Source organism: Ixodes scapularis, unplaced genomic scaffold, assembly GCF_016920785.2.
Source record: "Ixodes scapularis isolate PalLabHiFi unplaced genomic scaffold, ASM1692078v2 PGA_scaffold12__126_contigs__length_90152505, whole genome shotgun sequence".
Taxonomy (NCBI): Eukaryota; Metazoa; Arthropoda; class Arachnida; order Ixodida; family Ixodidae; genus Ixodes; species Ixodes scapularis.
Window position 1 is genome coordinate 68,198,931 of NW_024609838.1, and position 19,656 is coordinate 68,218,586.

Sequence of the window (19,656 nt, forward strand, 5' to 3'; positions counted from 1 at the left end):
AGATATTATTTATAAAATTCTCAAGAATTGTAATGTAAATGTCTAAACACGTTTGGCAAAACTAATCGTTACTTTGGAAGGAAAAGCTCACTACATTAAACAGACCATTAGTTTAGAAGTTCAATGTAACAAACCAACTTTAAGGAACAAAAAAGGCAAGCATAGGCAGAAAAAAGCTTGCTGCTTTAAAGCAAAGCTCCTGTGTTCGGAAAAGGGACATGAATCTCCCATCCACAGACCAGTCCCCTTCCTCCACAACGGAAAGGGAAGGGGGGGGGGGGGGGGGAGGAGGTCATTTCTTTCTTTTTTCTCCGGGCAGATGACGCCATTTTTAAGCGTGCCCGTGCAACACCTCCTAGATAAGAAGGACGGATGGCTGAATTATTAGCGTCCGCTAAAGAGGCAAAAGCGGACAATGATTGGACACGAGCGTTGCGGCAGCGTTCGGCAGGGACTCGTCGTCCATCAGGAACGACACGAACACTGAGGCAAGCAGTCGTCTCTTAGACGTCCATGCGCGCTAAAAAAATGGAGTCGCATGCAGGAAGGGGAACTATTTGAGGGTCAGGGTGTTGGCACGGTAGAACGCTCAGTACGATGGTTCCCATTACATTTGGTGTAGAGGGTCTTTATTTTAAATAAAATCCTGCGCTCACCTGGACGAATATTATGGGCAGTGCTGTGAGGAACGCCGAGAGCCAGATGAAGATGATGACTCTCCGTGCTTGGCTGAAGGTGCACAAATACCGGGACCGCACGGGATGGATAACCGCGTAGTACCTGCAAGAGCGGAAAACAATAAGTTGCAAAGTTCTTGTTGCGGTGATTGTACAGCGGAGATTGGCGAAATTTATCATATGGCTCTTTCTTCGCGTGCTGTGCAAACACACAGTGTTTGCGCGGGTATCATGATACGAACAGGCTGTTTCTTTTTATTCAAACAAATACAAATAAAGATGAGGTGAGGTCAATGTGGTACACGTTCCTCCCAAACAGGAACGAAGGTTCTTTCCTCGTTCCTTCTTAACCTTTTCCCGACTTCCCATTATAAGTTCCAGAGGGTTCGAAAGGAACGCGTTACCGTTATTTTTCTCAAATTGGAAATGTGTTTTCACGGTAACGCTACATTGGTGTATTTTACCAAAAATATTGTGCAGGATAGTTTCGGAGATAAAATGAAGCAAGTAAGTGAAAGTATCCAGAGGGAACTACGTTTCGAGTCGCCACGATCCTATTTGTTCAGTTCTTTGTTTTCGAATATCACTCGGACACTTCCCCATCCCTTAAAATCGGAGGTTCACATAGTCGATAATAAAAAGCTAAAATGCTTACTAAAATCGGGAAATTGCAAAGAATAAAAAAATCAAACAAGGAACGCCGTTTCGCTTGCCGTTTCCTCGAAAACGTAATAAGTACCCTTTCCCGTTTCTCAGGTGCAACATGAAACGGCGGCGTTTTTTTTTTGTTCCTCCTAGATGGAACGCGTTCCAGGGAACGTTCCTTCTAACTCCGTTTCGTACAGGTCTGGATGAAGGTTACACGACTGCGTACTTTACCATGTTTTTGTCAGTCTTGGCAGACATTAGATTAGAAAATAACGGGCACAGGGAGTGTGCTATTTAGCTAAATATATGTCAAACAACGTTTTTAAGTACGGATTTAGTGAGTCATGTTTCATTCCAGTATTGACAACGGTTGCTACCGGAGGCTAAAGCGATTTGAACACCTTTTGAAACGCCAATGTTTTTTGAGATATTCTTCGGTCGGTTATCGTGTTTTTGCGAAATTATTTAGAAACTCGACGCAGAAAAAGCGTCGGAACTCCCATTCAGACTAACGCGCCCGCCGGAGTGACATACTCGTTCAAGCACACGCTGCCGATTCGAAGAGGAGAATCGCGAAATGACTACGTCACAGTTCTACGCATAATCATGGGCGAAAGATTCTGCACTCTCTATGCGCCAAGATTCAGAATCAGGCGACAAAAACGCGAAAACTGGTGGAGGAATACCTCTAAACACATTGGCACTTCAAAAACTCTTTTTTCAGCTTTTCTTATACCATACAAACTGTCTGCAGAATCTATGAAAAACATGTTGGTTTGACGAGGCCTGGATCCCGCTACGGAACAGAAAGTCACTGAATAATCAAACACGTGTATATACGCTTTAATGAAGCAATAAAAAAAAAACACGCTTTATTAAAGAATACTATAAAGTTTCTCTTCGAGCCCTTTTATTTATCAGACTATCTACTCTTGCCTTTTGTTGTAAGAAGGGTTTTGAGGATAAGACATTTCCAACTTTTTCGGGTGAGCAATCCCAAAACGTTTAAACGCATCGAATTAAAAACTTTTTTTATTCAGATAATGCTTAATGAGAATAAGGTACTGGTTCTCGAAAACGCGTCTAGACAAATAAGTAATTAAACAACAACAAAAAAAATGTTTAGCAACAATACAAAAACAACAGCAACAACAACAACAACAACGTAAATCAGCATTCGAACGCTCGAGACACGGGCCTCGTGCACTAGCGCATTTGACGCCACTTGCAAGACAAACGCAAACACATCGAGGAGCTTTAAGGCCCGTGCACACTCTTGCAACCGAGTACGACCGAGAGAGACGAGACCTGTTGAAACCTCTTAAAATTTCTTAACTGCATTTCACAAGAGCGAAAGTTTTTCGGGATTTCCGAGGTCCAATGTGCGTAATACCTATAAGGAAGGCTCGTTTATAACGTTGACAAAAGTATTTCGAGCCAAGAAAGAAAGGATAATGCACGAGGGAAATAGAAAACATGCGGCACCGCCAAGTTTACACTGCAACCCATTATTAGATCGGGCCAGTGTGTCCTCTCGTTGTAAGAGATATGAAGTTGAACCAAGAACTGGGCATTCTGACTTTCCCGCGCGCTCTAGTCTCCTCCTCCTCCTCAATTTCTCTGCGCATAAAAATGTTCACGCATATATACCATCTAAGTGACGCTAAGTCTCGATAGGTCTAATTAACATAGTGTTGCGCCCGCTACCTAAAAAAGCAACAATATAATGGTACTCCTTATAGTACGTCAAAACGAACGCGTTACTTAGATTTGCTAAGTTCCTGCAGAAGTAAAAATATTTCGTTACCCTCACTTCTAAAATTTAACTAACGTTACTTCTGTGCAAGTTTGCAATACTTTGGATTTCAATGTCATGATTTATGAACATATGAACTCTGACAACTTAACTGTTAAAAAAAGGAAATGACAGTGAGCGCGCTGGCGAGGTGGTGTAAGTTTGCCCTTATGTAAAAGCACCTGAGACTGGGAGTAAGATATCCTTGAAACAACAGAAAGTAGAAGAGACGGGGAAGAAGGAGCTAATATAAATTGTATTCGTTTGTAATCAAATTTGTTGAATATAGCGATGTCCCGCTGGCGCGATTGCCTTTTAAAGATACCAAAAAAGCGAGTAATTTTACTCAACATTAATGAGTAACCTAGGTTAATAGACAATACCATAGATATAGTAAAATATTATTTGCCTCTTCGGTGATTTCAGAATTTAACTACTTAAGTCAATACGTTACTGAAAAAGAATGTATCCCTTTATAGTAACGTCAATACTTGTAATCCGTTACTTCCAACACTGCAATCACAGACATGAGCATGCAAAAATGTGGTTTCACTGTGTCAAAGAAAAGTAATACTCTATTCTGAAGCCTAACACAAGAAAGTTTTGCTTTCTACCCACTCTACCTGTAGACTTCCTTCTCCTGGAAATAAATAGATTGGAGCTTGTTCTTCTGGCTCTATTATAGGCACAAGTAACCTAAAACTGTCTCGAAGGTTGATGTTGTCGAAGACGACCTTTCTGGATTCGACGATGTTAGGCCACCACTAGAGCCTTGTGAGAGGCAGGTTCGTCCTATGGAGAGAACAGGCACAACAAATAAACAGTGGATGTTTTCTAACCTCTCGATGCTGAGGAAGGTGAGGTTGAGCACGGAGCAGATCATGGACACGTGCTGGACGTAGAGGATGAACTTGCACCCGAACTCTCCCAGCGTCCACGTGTACGAGAACAGCTGGCCAAACTGAAAGAAAAACACAAAAGGGTAATTTTTATGTGTTTAGGCACTTACTTAAGACATCAGTTCAGAGCGATGGGCTACTTTAAATTTAATCTCACTGACGTTATCTCTAGGGAGAGTCAGGACAACGTGCCTGACACTCTTATATTCCTAATTTACATTAACGATATTGCAACAGTCAATCAAATCATGCGTATATCTTTTGGCCGACGATTTTGTACTAGCTATATAGAAATATAACCAATCCCGATGATCACTTGGAACTTTAATGCGATATTGACCACGTAATTTATTGGTGCCGCAAATGGCAAATGGCCCTTTTTCAACCACCAAAGCCGTTTGGTGGATGAAAAACTCGTCAGAAGCTTACACAATCGACGTATACTATCGCGAACAATACGAGCTGAAAAAAGGCCTTCATTTTCATTTGGCGTACCTGCCACTATTTGTAAAACTTAGAAAATTTAGAAATAATATAGCTTGAGCAAACCGCAGACGTGAAAGAAAAAAAAAGAAAAATCCGAATTGGGTGTTTGCGTTTATTTAGGTCGCGGGGGCACACACCTCGACGATGTTAGCGCAATCAAACAATCGCCGGATTGCTAAGTTTGTTTTAGTTTATTCGCTGCTATAAAGAGTATTAACCTTGCGGAAACTTTTAATTAGGGACAGTGACCAAACTGGTACACTTCGGTACCCCTCGCAACTGTCTTCGACTAAGAGGCAGGAAAAGTGTCGGTGTCGTGATCGCCCTCAGAGTGTCGCGCACTTTTGACGCTACCCGAGTAACAAAATGTTCGCCTCGGATCCTGCAGCGTTCGTTCGGCTGCCATGGTGAGGCGCCTGGCTCGTTTATGCTCGGGGAAGCCGTCCAAGCGCACTTCTGTGCATAACGCAGTGTGTCTGCGATGTGAGGCTAACAAAAAAGTTGGCGGCTCATTCCGCGTAAAACATAGTTCGTGCAGCTATACTCTGAACACAGTGGCTTGGCGTCAGGAGTATCAGGGTGACCGAAGACACTGTTCTGGTTTCCACAGAAGACAATAGGCACTGACAGTTTGAAAAACGCAAAATATGGCGTATTACTTTTACTTTTTTTTTTGTCTTTGTGATTCGTCGCTCGGCGTTTTTATTGGCTGATGAAGCAATTTTAATGGCTATGGAGTGATAATTAGACGCTCAAAGATCACAGCGTCCTGCGTTTCTTACAGGAACTAAAAAAAGAAGCTTACATAAAATACGCCTTTTTATTTTTTACTAAAAAGCAAGCAGTATTTACGACGCTAGCAGCAATTTAGGTTGGATTTTTCCCCGGCTTGAGGCCCTGCCCATAGAACGGTGGCCTCGCCCATTACTAGTGGATTGGCTTGGCTGCTGAGCTGAACACGTTCAAAAGTCTAATGTCACCCTGTCGCGACGGTCCGGTGCGTCTAGCCTGCCGTATGACATCGTCGGGTAGTCGTGCCGGCAGGCGCGTGGCAGCGTACGGCGTCGTCTGCTATGCGGAGCGCCAGTTCGTCTGCTTCTTGCACAGGAGTTGCGATGATGCCAGAACCCCGAGCTCTTATTGGCCGATTGAAAACAAATAGTGGATAGACCTCAAAGCATTTAGCATTGATGCCTTGAGGCGCCAATCCAAGACCTCGAGGCATCTAACATTGAGGTCTACCCACCATCTTTTCAATCAAAGACAATCATAACTCGACGTCATTCTGACGTCACCGCCACTTTTGCGCAAAGAGCAGACGACTTGCTCCCCGCATTAGAACACACTCTACTACCACCCATGGCACTTTTACACTTGCGGATTCGCCGGCGGATCCTCGCAGGCGGAAAGTGGATTTTGGATCCGGGTGACGAAATCGATTCATGGCTGGCGAAATATCTGAATCAGTTCGGGACCCATATCCAGGTTGTACACCAGCGACGAGTCAATTCCGGCACCCGGATCTAAAATCTACTCTCCGACTGCTCAGATCCGCCATCGAATCCGCAAGTGTAAACGCTCCGTAAGACGCGGCCGTGAAAGCAGCTCGTCTGTGTCCGCCGTTTCCTATGTCCGTCTGCTATTCGCGTCTCTAGCTCGTTGCTCGCCCTCCCGCGGCGGAAATGGGAAACGCTCTGGTGAGGGACCCCCGGTTCTCCTTCTCAGAGGGCACGGCGAGACACTTTGCGATAATGGCTCGCGAACAGTGATTTCTGAATGCAAAACAACACGCTTCTTTGTCCTAACCTAGTAGCTACAGCCTGTATCGGACTGTATCTTACTATAGAGTTTTAGTATTGCGAATGGAAGCAAACGAAAACGCCGTGGGTTTGCGTTAGAGTTCCGGGCTTCACGCTGCGGATGTGCGTCGTTGCGCTGCGCCAATCCAAAACCGCAATTTCGGGCTACGCGCACGTAATGTGAAACACGCAACGTTAACGCAAACACACAGTGCTTGCGTTCGCTCGCATACGCAATAAAAAACTAACCTACTCTTACCCCGGTTTTCCCAACAACACGTGCTGCAGTGAGCGTGCAAGCGGGTTGGCGTTCCCTCGAACTTGAAAGGCTGATTTCGGCAAAACGACGGCGAGTAAAAATGAAAGAAAAGAGATCTTCTGCGAAGTTTCGTAAGTAAAATATAACAAAAACAAGAACAAAATCCGTTTTTTTTTCTTTTTTTTTTTAGGATGGGGGTGTTTTTGGTCTGGAAGCATTGGCGACGAATGTGGAAGTTTTGTCGCTTATCGAAAGCTGCGACTTGCATAGCACAAGAGACTTTAACCAGAATTAACGCAATTTTGCATGGATTTCTTAAACGATCTACAATGCTTTGTTTGATTTTATACTACTTTTTTATAACTTGTGAATTAAAACTGCTGCAATTGGCACCAGGGATGATACTTTGCCAACTTTCAGTTATCATAGTTGCTCGCGTGCTTTAAAGTAAATCATAAGCAGCAAGTTATTCTAGAGCTTGAAAAACTGCGTATTAAAATATCTTAATTGTTTCGTTATTCATGCGAATTGCGGTAATGTGGTCAGGCCACAATAAAGGTCACAATCACAAAACTACGCCAGCTAACCACAATCGCCTTTACGGAAATGTCTCATTTCGTTTCTGTTTCAGCGTATGAAAATCTCTGACATCGTTACCAAGATAGATACACACTGGATGCAATATAAACACCCTATGCCTCACGCGTTGCCTTAAAAACTATGATTTTATTTTTATTTTTTGTAGTGAGAACAGCTTTTATTAATTAATACGTTTTGTGAACATTTTCTAAACTCGTCTCCCATGGCATTATTTCTTAAAATTTGGATTGATTTGCTTATTATTGTGCTGGGAATAATGCTAAAGCAACTTATCATCTACTATGCCCCCAGAACATTAAGCCTTTGACGGTCGAGTTCCTCCCAACCAAAGAGATGTTTTATATGAGGCCCTGTTTCGTTTGCCAAGGAATAGTTTAAAAAAAAGGTCAATGCACAAGTTTTTTTTTTTTTTTTTTTTTTCAATCAGCAAACGGGAGCACGTACAGTAGTTGCAAACTTTTTTGCTTCAGAAGCGTCAAATGGAAATATTGAAGGCCTAAAAGTTGTCACGTTTCTTCCTTTCTGTTTTTTTTTTGGTTTTTGCACTACGAGTTTTCCTTTTCTACACCAGTTTCAGGTGTTAAACGACATGATTAGCTACCACCAGCTCGCCCCCCCCCCCCCTCCACCCCCTTCTGCGCACTCACACCCTCCTCACCTCTTTTCCACTCGGTGTCATATTGGCGCATCTGCTTCCGCGATATTCCAGCCGCTTCAGATTCCTAATCGGGGGTACTTTACAGAACTATTACATTGAATGATGAGTTTTCATTTTCCAAATTGTATTCCGAAAGGCGTTAAATGTCTGCCGGTATGAAAGGTGAGGATCACATATGCGAGCGTCTAATTTTAAGGCTATAGATAGCCCAGCAATGCGAAACAACGTGCGTATACAACGTTTTGTAGTTCACCAAAGACATAACAAATAGCAACACCTCCCGCAAATAGGCGCGCGCTTAAAAATGTGTGATCACCGCCGTACATATCTCCTGCTATGACCGCCAAAGGGTCCGCGGTTCATTATTTAACTTGACAAAAATGTGAGCCAGAAAAAGGAGAAAAAAACACAGAAATATCAACGCTAACATTTTCAACGAATACAATTTTTTTTTGCTACGTCTAAGGTGAATGAAAGACCCTGTCTTTAAAGGACTCTTCATTCTCTAAAATATTTTATGTGTCTGGAACTGACAGGTATTACACAAAATAAAGCTTTAGCGAACAATTTTTTTAGCTCGACATTTGAGCTCTGAGACACATCTTTAGTTAGGAGAGAAACCGAAATCAACACCTATATCGAGAAATTAAGTTCAAAATAGAAGTTAGCTTCGGTTTCGTTCGTGAATTAAAACGTGCCTCCTGGCGTAAATGTTACGCTAGACACCGTCTTTGTTTTCAGGATAAAGAGATTACCTGCTCGCATGTCGCCTTAGCTTCCTCATATAAGCGGAAATAATTTGTGTCGCTCAGTAAAGCCAACACATCGGAGAGGCTCAGCAACTGGCGTACCAGGAAGCATTTTCGACCTTCACTATAACTGCCATTTTGAAAAAAAAAAAAAAAAAAAGTGGCGCCACCTGTAGACAGTCAGAGTCGCGGTCTAAATCTGTCTGCGACGATCGCCCGAAGCGACCATGAAATGTCGTTCTAGCGTTTTATCATGCACGACCCACGGCCTAATACAAGCGTCTATCAGCATCTGCCAATCTGCGGTAAAAAGCGAAAAAAAAAAAAAGAAATAGAAAAATAAACAAAACAAATATGCAGTATTTTTAGCTTTTCTGCACCTGTTTTTTTTTTTTTTTTGTATGTCATCCGCGAACAAGGTGCGTGAGTATCATGGCGAGCAATTAAAGCCCGACCATTCGCTTTAGCAGGCCCGGTGCACTGCTCAAAACTCGAGAGCTAAGGCCTTTTGAAGCGAAATGACGAAAACATACCGGGACAAACTTGATGCGAGCGGACGGTAACCGCCGCATTAACGAGAACGGGAACCGACATATTAAAGCCCGTTCGCACTCTTGCGACCGAGTAAGACCTAGAGATACCAGACCGGTTTTTAAGCCTTTTGCGTCTTCTTAGGACCGGATGCGCTACAGCGGAGCTGGTCCTAAGAGATCGCAAGAGGCTTAAAAACCGGTCTGGTATCTCTCGGTCTTACTCGGTCGCAAGAGTGAGAACGGGCCTTTAGGGAGGTTTCGTAGACAGCGTTTCCCTTTTCCTCAAGCCCTCCACAACGCCTGTGCGCCGATGGCCTTGGCCGTAGAGTTCCGGGTATCGTAGCGGATTGCGGAGAGCGTTGAGGGGAGGGGGGGGGGGGGGTGGTTCCCGTTTGGACCCATTCCCGATTCAACCTTCCCATTTGTACCTTCCCGTTTCGACCCGGCTCATAACGACCTTGTCGTTTTATCCGTTCCCATTTCGCCCTATCCTGAAACAACCTTCCCGCTTGGGCCATCGTTCGTTATCAGTTGGGTCGGTTTATTTGTATTGTTCGTTAACAGTTGATTATGTTCAAGTGTCCAACGTTTGTTCTCCTTGCTCACCTCACTTCTCCCTCTCATGAAACAACGTTGGGAACACGGCACCGTAAGATAAGCACTGTGTCAGGGAGGGCTCACCCAAACATTTACAGATTCATCAATCTGATAAAAAAAGATGAGACCTTGACTATGATATCTCTGCAACAGCTTGCAAATTATGGTGCCGTGCAAGCCAGGGGGCAGCCTCAAATTACCGAAATTGGAGTGTCGCCTTTCTGATGGCGCGAATTTTCTGCTCGACTCCCTCAACCAAGGCGATAGCATTTTGTGGTTTATGATTTTTCCTGTGTGCGTGATAGTTTTGTGTTTGAACTCGTAAGAAAATGAAGTCGCAATTATATGCCTGTCGAGCTGCCTGATCTATCATTCTTTAAAATATCCCATTCACTATAAGGAAGTTTTAGAAAAACTTATGCAAGCACTTTGGGTAGCCTAAATATAGCTTCGCGATATAAAACCTGAGGTAACGCTAATTTTTGCTTAGTCAAACTGTTTGCCTACACTATTCTAAGACTTCATTATTATACAAAGCGCTACACTGTTAGCACGAACAAGCGATTGTTGGTTTTAGCTGTTTGTCTCAAAGAATCAAAAGACTGCCATCAATATTATTAGTGACTTTGAAAGTGCTTATCTGGGCCACTAACCTAAGGGGTAAAATTTAGTGACTACTTATGACATTTCAAAGTAATTCGAAAATTCGTCAACATCGTGTTCGCGGTAACGTTTTCGCGCAGTGTAGATAGTCCGTTTCATAGTTTCACATTTTCAGGATTATTTCGAAAGAAACTTTTTAAATGGTTCAAATAGAGATATACTTCGTTGAAGCTTGTCTGAAAGCGTTGTATATTTTAAGAATACGTTGAGAAGCAAAATATTTCACAGCATAACTAAATTGCTCGCCTGCAGCTTTCTTTGCATTATTGGCATTAACATCCTTTCGGGACATATTCTTAACCATGAAAGGTGCGCAAACCATGGTGAGAGCGATGGAGGCTTTTCGGGAAGAGATTGAGACGTACGGGGCCGTATACCAATGGGTTGAAACGGGACGGGCTGAAACGTAAAGGGTGTTTCAGCCACGGGTTCAAATAAGAAGAGCGTTTGGGGAACGGGTTGAAACGAGACAGGTTCAAATGGGACCGGCGATTCGGGAAGGGGTCGAAACGGGGTGAGTTAAAACGGGAATGGGTTGTTTCGGGCTGCACCTTTGAGGGGACAGCGAAAACGATCTACGAAAACTCCATATTAGACAAGGTAGCGGCGCTGCTTTTACGGGGAACGAGACATTCATCTATCATCAAAACGCGCAAACGAACACATGAAGCCACATGCAGCAAAATAGATAACGGGGTGCGCCAGGCTCACGTCAGCCCCGCTACAAAAATAAGCACCCACACAGCGCTTTGGAAGACATGCACAGTTGTTCGCTGCAAGCTACTTCAGTTGAGGATATCTTCCGCTAAACACCTCGGTGAACGCGAAACGACTCGTGCACAAAAAGCGGGCGAGTTCAACGAGTTATATGTAAAGGTCGTCAAACGCCCGCCGAAACCGCAGGCAGCCATATGTTTATTACCGATTCGTATAAGCCAAGTTGGATTCTTTACGCACAAGCCAAGTTGGATACGCTAAAGAAAAGATGCTACCAGATTCGGATGGTTTTCTCATTTTCGCTCTTTACAACGCTTTTATTACTGACATATTTAAATATTAGAAACCGAGACTGTCTCGCATAGTTAGAGGCGCCAACGGTAGGCCGTTGATGCCCTTCATTTGTCGTACAAAGCGTTTCAAGCGATCATCATTCCCGATCCCTATTGAGAATTGGAACAAGCCTCCACCAGAGGTCACGGGCTGCGACAGTATTTGATAAGTTTTTAAATTGTTTACGAAATTGTATTTAGAGGAATTACTCCCACGTGCTTTCATGCAACCGTGCAACCGTCATTTCTTTCAGAACACATATAAATGCTTCTCCTGGATTGTTATATTTTGAAGTTTGTCCTAAAGTGTACCTTATGTATTTAACTCAGTTCTATGTAATATACTTTAAAATGTTTTTTTAAATGTATTGATCTTGTGTACAATCGGCACGGAATGAAACCCGAACGCCGGAACGCGTGGCCATCGAGACAGGCTGCTCCACCTGGAGGGCCCCTGAGAACTAATGAAAATGCGCCCGGGGTTCGAGGGTGCGGGTCCTGCTAAAATGTGCTCGACCTTCGCGCGGAGTGTTTGGGACTTCCGCGTTTCGCCGGTGGCGCGCTGTAAGCGTCGTCACGCGGGGTGCTTTTCTGTCGCGGCACTGTCGCCCCATATCGCCCGGTCGACACCGGGTGGCCGCTTAACCTGACTATAGCTCTTTGCGATAGGCCCTGCTCAGACAGGGTGATGAATTTATTCGGCTCCGGAATGGATACGCTTGGCATATCGGTGGTTACCGAAGAGAGCGTCAACAAGCAATTCCTCGCTCTTTAAGAATCGACTGATAACCTCGCAAGAAAACATGCGCATTACTCATAAAAACCGAGGCATCCGCGTCAGTCTGTGGTAGTATTTTTTTTTCATAAAGAGTATGGTCATGCGAACAAACGAATTTTATTTCGCGTTTATGACATTTCACTATTTCTCAGAAACCGCGCGTGGCACGATGTTCCGGTGACATGTCATCAAGCACTACGGGTCTTCCGTGCACGAAATGTTTCACCTTTTATTTCGCCCTTGCGATACACAAAGCGATAATGAGTGGCAGCTCTGAAGAGATATCGCTGGGAATTCAATACACAAAGCGAGTGACAGTGCTTTTTGTATCGGATGTGACGGCGCTTACAGCGCGCCACCGGCGAAACGCGGAACTCCCAGACGCGCCGCGCGAGGGTCGATCTCACCTTCGTAGGACCCGCACCCTCGCACCCCGGTGCATTTTCATTAGTTCTCAGGGGCCCTCTAGGTGGAGCAGCCTGTATCAATGGCCACGCGTTCCGGCGTTCGGGTTTCATTCCGTGCCGATTGTACCACGCACTTACACCTGCTATAGCTCTTGAATTTGAGCCAGCAGTGTGTCTAAATGAAACCAAAGCAGAAAAGACGATCTCGTGATATCTCTTAAAACAATGATGACTATGTAGATAGCTTGTTTCTCAAACATAAAAATGACTACCGCGTCATGGAAAAACAATTTTGCAACACACGATTCACACTTTAATCATCTCTGCAACCAATGAGAGCATAGAAATGGAGCTTAGCTAGCTACATTTCTAAGCGAGGTCAAGAGCGGGCTACCTACACCAAAGTTTCCTCTCACAGCGTAAATATTGCGGTTTTTTGTTTTAGCGAAAAAAACGAAACCTGTTAAAAATAAGCTTTTAAAAACGTTTGATGTTATTTCGGTGATCCCTTGAGCTGTCAGTGTATGCATGGGATCGATGAATGGATAACCGTTTATTAAAACCCCATTAGCGGGGGTCGTTCACGCTTTGATATGAGCCTTTTAAGAAAAAGAAGGAAATCTCCGAGAAGGAGATTACAGGTTTAAGCATGGTCCGCCGTCGGCTTTCGTTTTCGACGGCATCATCCAGTCATCAATGATCTGGGGTTCGTCGTCCACCGATGTTATTGCTCCGTTTCTCTCTTCCCCGAGGTGGACGCAGTCTTGCGTAGTAACGCGTTACTGTAATTACGTTACTTTTTTGGTAACTTGTAACTGTAATGAGTTACTTTTTTAACATGTAACTTGTAACTGTAGTTCTATTACTTTTTTCTGAGGTAATGATGAAAGTAACGACGTTTTTTTGTCGTTACTTTCCAGTGTTTTATGGATAATATATCACTGAACGAGTACAATTTAGATTTTCCTTGCACTTTTCAAAACGTCTACTCCGAAAATTTCGAGTGTCAAGTTGGCCTTGCAAAAACTTGTGAATACGGTCTTTCTCACGAGTCACGACCCGAATACAGGAACGTGTAGATTTCATGAAAAAAAAAATCTAGTTATCTTTACGCACGTGCTTGTACTTTGTGACTGAACACTTACATCTTAGTGTCTTGAAGCACTATCTTTGTTGTGGTTTTTCTTTCTTCTGTGAAAACGCTTTTTAATCGGGTGAACCAACCGTGAAACAACAACACACGCGGAGGGCACTGCCCATGTTTCGTATTTTGATTAGCGCCAGTACTCCACACTGCGCATGTTTGGTATTTTGATTTGCGCCACTACTCTGGCGGGGAAATTTTCAAACACTAATTTCGAGAAGCAACTTCTGCTAAGTTACAACATGAAGTAAAAAGCGTTCTGTTTAATTTTATGCGATACAACTTGGTGAGGAGCGTTTTCTAGTTTTTCCTATTTTTTGTGTTATAGAAAAGTAACTGAAAAGTAACGTCGTTACTTCTTAAAAGTAGCTGTAACTGTAATGAGTTACTCTTTTGTTGCGGTAACTGTAACGCTAACTTCACTACTTTTTTCTGAAAGTAACTGTAACTGTAACGAATTACTTCTTAAAAGTAACTTACCCAAGACTTTGTGGACGTGGTCCCCAAAATATTGTTTCGTGTTGGATGTCTCCCCTTTCTAGCAGAACATACAATTTGGTAGGTTCGGCACAAATTTGGGTTCCGTCTTCTATCTTTTGTTTTCCTATTTCCTTTTAGGATTTGCGATGTTTGTGCGCTGACCGTTCTTGCCCTCAGGAGTACCGTTCAGTGTACACCTAAGAATTCCGGCGCGCCGAAGTACTTTATAAACAGACGGTGGGCTCCGGTATCTTCACTCACAAACGCAGATGTTTTTTTTAAATGTTTTATTAGCCTAAGTCAATGAAAAAAACAACAAGAACACCACAAAGGACTGTTGCCATGAACTGTCATGTCATTTTTCTCGCCAAATCTACCCAGAAAATTGAAAACACGTGACCATGTCATGCGACCAAGTCACGTGACCTGAAGTGACCGCACGTCAAGGGAAGTCAATTTGCCCGTTAAATATGGAGGGAAAATCGACGTCACGTGACAACCTATCTTACCTCAAGTCACCATACCTGGATATCTGCGAAGTGGCTCTGCGAGGTGGTAGTTTGCGCTCAACATATTCTGCGCTCCTCGGCGGTTGTCAGCATGATCAAGCTCGTGTAACTTCTTTCTTTAAATCGCTAGTTTGACGTAATACTAATCTTACAAGAGGCCTAACGTTCTCGATGGGGCCTTACAAAACCAAAACATCCCGTGAGCTCGGAGTCTGCAGTCAATTAGAGCAAAGTCGCGTCAGGGAATCCCGTACACCTGCTCCAGAGCAGCCTGAAAGCTGAGTGATTATTTCACAGCTGCCGGCCGAGCATTCGTCCTCTTCGAAGCAAGTCGGCGAGGCTCCGCCGAGGGAGATTAGTGCAGAGATAAAAGCCGCGAGCTAATTATCTCGGGGCCGTGCTTAATTTCGTCACATGCCGGAGCAATTTCCTCACTAATTTTCAAAGGGGCGGGCTGTCTGACTCAGGGTAATTCGTAGACTAATGAATAATTAGAGGGAGGGTAGCGAGTACACTACGGAAAGCCCTAGTTTGGGCATCTCGGAAAGAGGACCGTAGGGAATTCGGACAGTGTAAGTACATACGTTTGTGCCTGATGAATCAAGATACATTTTTTTAAAAATTATATTTGAACAGTTTTTTATATCGACGCTTTTGCCCCATTAGGTAATTATATTTTGCTATGAAATTCCTCAGATTTTAATATAGAATTCCCTTAGGATTGCTGTCGGAAGATTTGGTTTAGAGTTCTATCTCGTTCCTTCTGTGGATTCCCCCTTACGGACGTATATGTCGTACGAATTCTATGCAGCGTGCTTGACCTTTAACTGTAACAGCGCATTGGACAGCGTACAGCGTAATCAATTACAGCGTTCAATACCTCTGCGAGATCAACTGATCTGGAGTGTTTCCAGTAGCACCACTCTCGACAGAAAAGAGCAAAATGCAAACCTACTCTGTATACTACTATTTTTAGGGGTGTGCTTAAAATGGCTGGAATCGAAGAATGCAGTCTCGTCCTTAGTTTTGACACTGCTAAGCTATCGTGACTTCTTGCTTGAAATGGGAAGACTATGAATCACGCAGCGCTATTCAATTTGAGCCTTATATGCATATTTTAATAATGTCCTGTTAGACAGGAAAACGAATCATGCCATCTAAAAGGCGAATAATGTGACGATGCTCCAGAAGTCCTGTGATCAAAATATACTTGCGGAGTGTACATTAAGCTTTATAACCAGTTCTTAACAGTCCAACAAGTATCAGGCATGCATTTACGACTATTCCGCACTTCTAGTATATCACCGAAGGGTATGCTTTTGATTAGGTCAATAAAACGTACTCCTGTGCATTACGGGCGGATGTGGTGTTATGCGAATGATCAAATTTGATGAAATTCACACACACACACACACAAATTCGACGGGTTCTTAAAGGGCCCATGAAACAAATTTTGGGCTGGAATAAATCAATTTGTTTTAGGATTTTACTAATAGCACATCGTTCAGTGGGACAAAAGAAAAAAGGTAGCAAGTCAAAAGCCTGACTTCTGTATGAAAATTTGAAAACACAGCGGACTATTTCGTACCTCCTTCCCTTCGTAAGCTCTCTGCCTTTTCAAATGTGATACATCCGCGGTCCCCTCAGAGCGTCATCGGGCCCCCGCAGCGCGTCACCGGGCACAAACGCACGTCACACGACAGCGGACCTCACTTATTCTCTTCACCCCTAAGCTGACATTGTGGTGGGGAAGCTCCGCGCTTGCCGGACCAATTAGCCGCCTTCCTTTCATCACCTGACCTCATTCTCTGCTCGTGGGCATGCGCGAGAGAGCATGATCACGTGGCAGAAGTGTGACTGGCCCAACGAGCACGCAGCTTCCACAGCACTGTCAGCTTCGGATTGAACGGGGTGGGGAAAGCAACTCTCGTCTGAATTTTGAGTGACGGGCTAATCTTCTAGGGGGAACATGGCTGTGTCTGGGTACACAAACGAGAGTCCGAGCAAGAGGAGACTCCCTCTTTTCCGTCTCTTTGAACTGTTTGGTAGAATGCGAGATTTATGAGTTGAGGAGGAAAGGTAAACAGGAAAAGTTGGAAAAGCTTTTCATGACTCCTTTAAGTTTCGGTTTGCAATCGGGGCCCATCTCGACCCCGACGGCACCGCGCCCCGTGAAGAGATAGTGCAACCAACCTCTGCTGCGCTGTCATCGCGCGACGCAGCACAGGCTGGTTACACCATCTCTCCACGAGGCGCGGTGCCGCCGGGGCCAAGATGCGCTCCGATAGCAAACCGAAACTTAAAAACCCATCGAATTTGTGTGGTTTTTCAGAAAGCTGTAAAATGCTTCGCGTGCCTTCTGTCGCTCTGCAATTTGTTGATTTAGTGTTTTTCGATGATGCTGAGCAATTTTCTGATTCAAACCATGCCCTTAAACACAGTATTAAAAAGGTTAATTACGCAAAAATAATTAACAATCTAATTATCCCGGACTTAAATGCTTTTCCTAAATAGGCCCCTGGGCCAGGACAAAAACAACGCAAGCCTTTTTTTCTTGCGAAGCGTAGTTTTCGCAATATCGAATTTGTCCACCTTTCGTGAAACACCCTGTATATTGAAGTGCGTTCGACTTCTATCGTCGGCTGGTTTGGCCGCGTCAGGTTATGTTTTATTTAATTCCTGAAAAATATCTCACGACAAAACGAATAAAATGAGCGTTTATGGAGGGTTCATATTTGTGGAGCAAAACTGAATGCTTAGACAAGCATGTCCTTCGTTTATTTAATGTAGAAGAATTCAATTATCATAATTAAGTAAGTCACGACGGTTGTGTAAAGAACGAATTGTATGCGGAGATGTAACAAGTGCAACGTACGCACACAGCTACAAAAGATTAACCTACGCCTTCCAATTCAAATAAGATTTAAAAAAAAAACTGTGCGCAGTGTAAACCAATCATTTCACGCGTGTACCAGAGGATGCAGAGGGAGTTTAAACGATGCTCTTTTTGTTTAGCAATTAAAGCTGCTTGATCGTATTTGCTCAACAGATGCACTCCTGTGACACTCCATTGATTAATATTAATTCCGCCTCTAAATTGATGCAGTTCATTGTCTAGCGGATGAACGGTACCGGCAATTGGAATTTTCAATAACAAAGGCGGCATTGAATAAACAGCGGGTAAGACCACAGCGCCAAAGCTCGGAAAGCTCCGGTTGACAGGTGTCGACTTTAAGCAGAGTAGTCACAACGCTCGCTGAAATATTGTGTGTGCCTAAGAGAACAGGAAATGAATTGCGGAGGTGTCCTGATTGCATACGCAAACACTTGATCGCAGCTGAATTTTAATTGGTCTAGCTGCTGCATATTTCGAGACAAAGTCCGTAAAACGCACTGCCGAGTTCGTTTCTGGGTGGATTCCAACAGACGCGCACCGGTTCATCGACGCACCCTAGTTGAATAAATGGCTGGATAGATAGATAGGGCTCAACACTTTTAATCAAGCGCAGCTTGCACCACCTAGCGGGTGCTTGTTTATTTACGGGCATAAACCTTATTGGCGAGGCGTTGCCGCGAATCTCATGTTTTTTTTTTTTTTTGTGAATGTATAATCATGAAATATAATCATGTGAACGTATAATCAGTGGGTTCGGCACTCGCCGACAAGATACCATGGCTAAACCATGCATTCTCTTCTATCAGGTCATCCCCATGTTGCTGTTGTGCACGGAACCCGGCTCTTCTGATAGCCGTAAGGATCGCACAATCAAGGCAGACTACGGAGCCTTCGAAGGGAGCAGCATTTGCGGCCTGTCATCGCATCTGGAACAGCGACACGTGCCGGAACTGGAAGAAACGCCTTTCTGCAAACCTTCGTCAACAACAGCGCTGCAAGCGGTGCCCATAAGAGCCAAGCCAGACAGGACGCACGCCAGTGGGTTCGGCACTCGCCGACAAGATACCATGGCTAAACCATGCATTCTTTTCTATCAGGTCATCCCCATGTTGCTGTTGTGCACGGAACCCGGCTCTTCTGATAGCCGTAAGGATCGCACCATCAAGGCAGACTACGGAGCCTTCGAAGGGAGCAGCATTTGCGGCCTGTCATCGCATCTGGAACAGCGACACGTGCCGGAACTGGAAGAAACGCCTTTCTGCAAACCTTCGTCAACAACAGCGCTGCAAGCGGTGCCCATAAGAGCCAAGCCAGACAGGACGCACGCCAGTGGGTTCGGCACTCGCCGACAAGATACCATGGCTAAACCATGCATTCTCTTCTATCAGGTCATCCCCATGTTGCTGTTGTGCACGGAACCCGGCTCTTCTGATAGCCGTAAGGATCGCACCATCAAGGCAGACTACGGAGCCTTCGAAGGGAGCAGCATTTGCGGCCTGTCATCGCATCTGGAACAGCGACACGTGCCGGAACTGGAAGAAACGCCTTTCTGCAAACCTTCGTCAACAACAGCGCTGCAAGCGGTGCCCATAAGAGCCAAGCCAGACAGGACGCACGCCAGTGGGTTCGGCACTCGCCGACAAGATACCATGGCTAAACCATGCATTCTTTTCTATCAGGTCATCCCCATGTTGCTGTTGTGCACGGAACCCGGCTCTTCTGATAGCCGTAAGGATCGCACCATCAAGGCAGACTACGGAGCCTTCGAAGGGAGCAGCATTTGCGGCCTGTCATCGCATCTGGAACAGCGACACGTGCCGGAACTGGAAGAAACGCCTTTCTGCAAACCTTCGTCAACAACAGCGCTGCAAGCGGTGCCCATAAGAGCCAAGCCAGACAGGACGCACGCCAGTGTGTTCGGCACTCGCCGACAAGATACCATGGCTAAACCATGCATTCTTTTCTATCAGGTCATCCCCATGTTGCTGTTGTGCACGGAACCCGGCTCTTCTGATAGCCGTAAGCATCGC

General features: G+C 44.5%; 1 protein-coding gene across 1 annotated transcript in view; it reads right to left on the reverse strand.

The window, feature by feature from the left end:
* LOC8035734 (QRFP-like peptide receptor) overlaps nucleotides 1–19,656 on the reverse strand; it is a 51,849-nt gene that overhangs the window by 19,516 nt on the left and 12,677 nt on the right. Inside the window, exons 2-3 of the mRNA XM_029971168.3 lie at nucleotides 3,960–4,081; nucleotides 657–780 (exon numbers count right to left, since the gene is read on the reverse strand). Coding sequence (XP_029827028.2) covers nucleotides 657–780; nucleotides 3,960–4,081 — 246 coding nt within the window. The remainder of the gene's footprint in view (nucleotides 1–656; nucleotides 781–3,959; nucleotides 4,082–19,656) is intronic.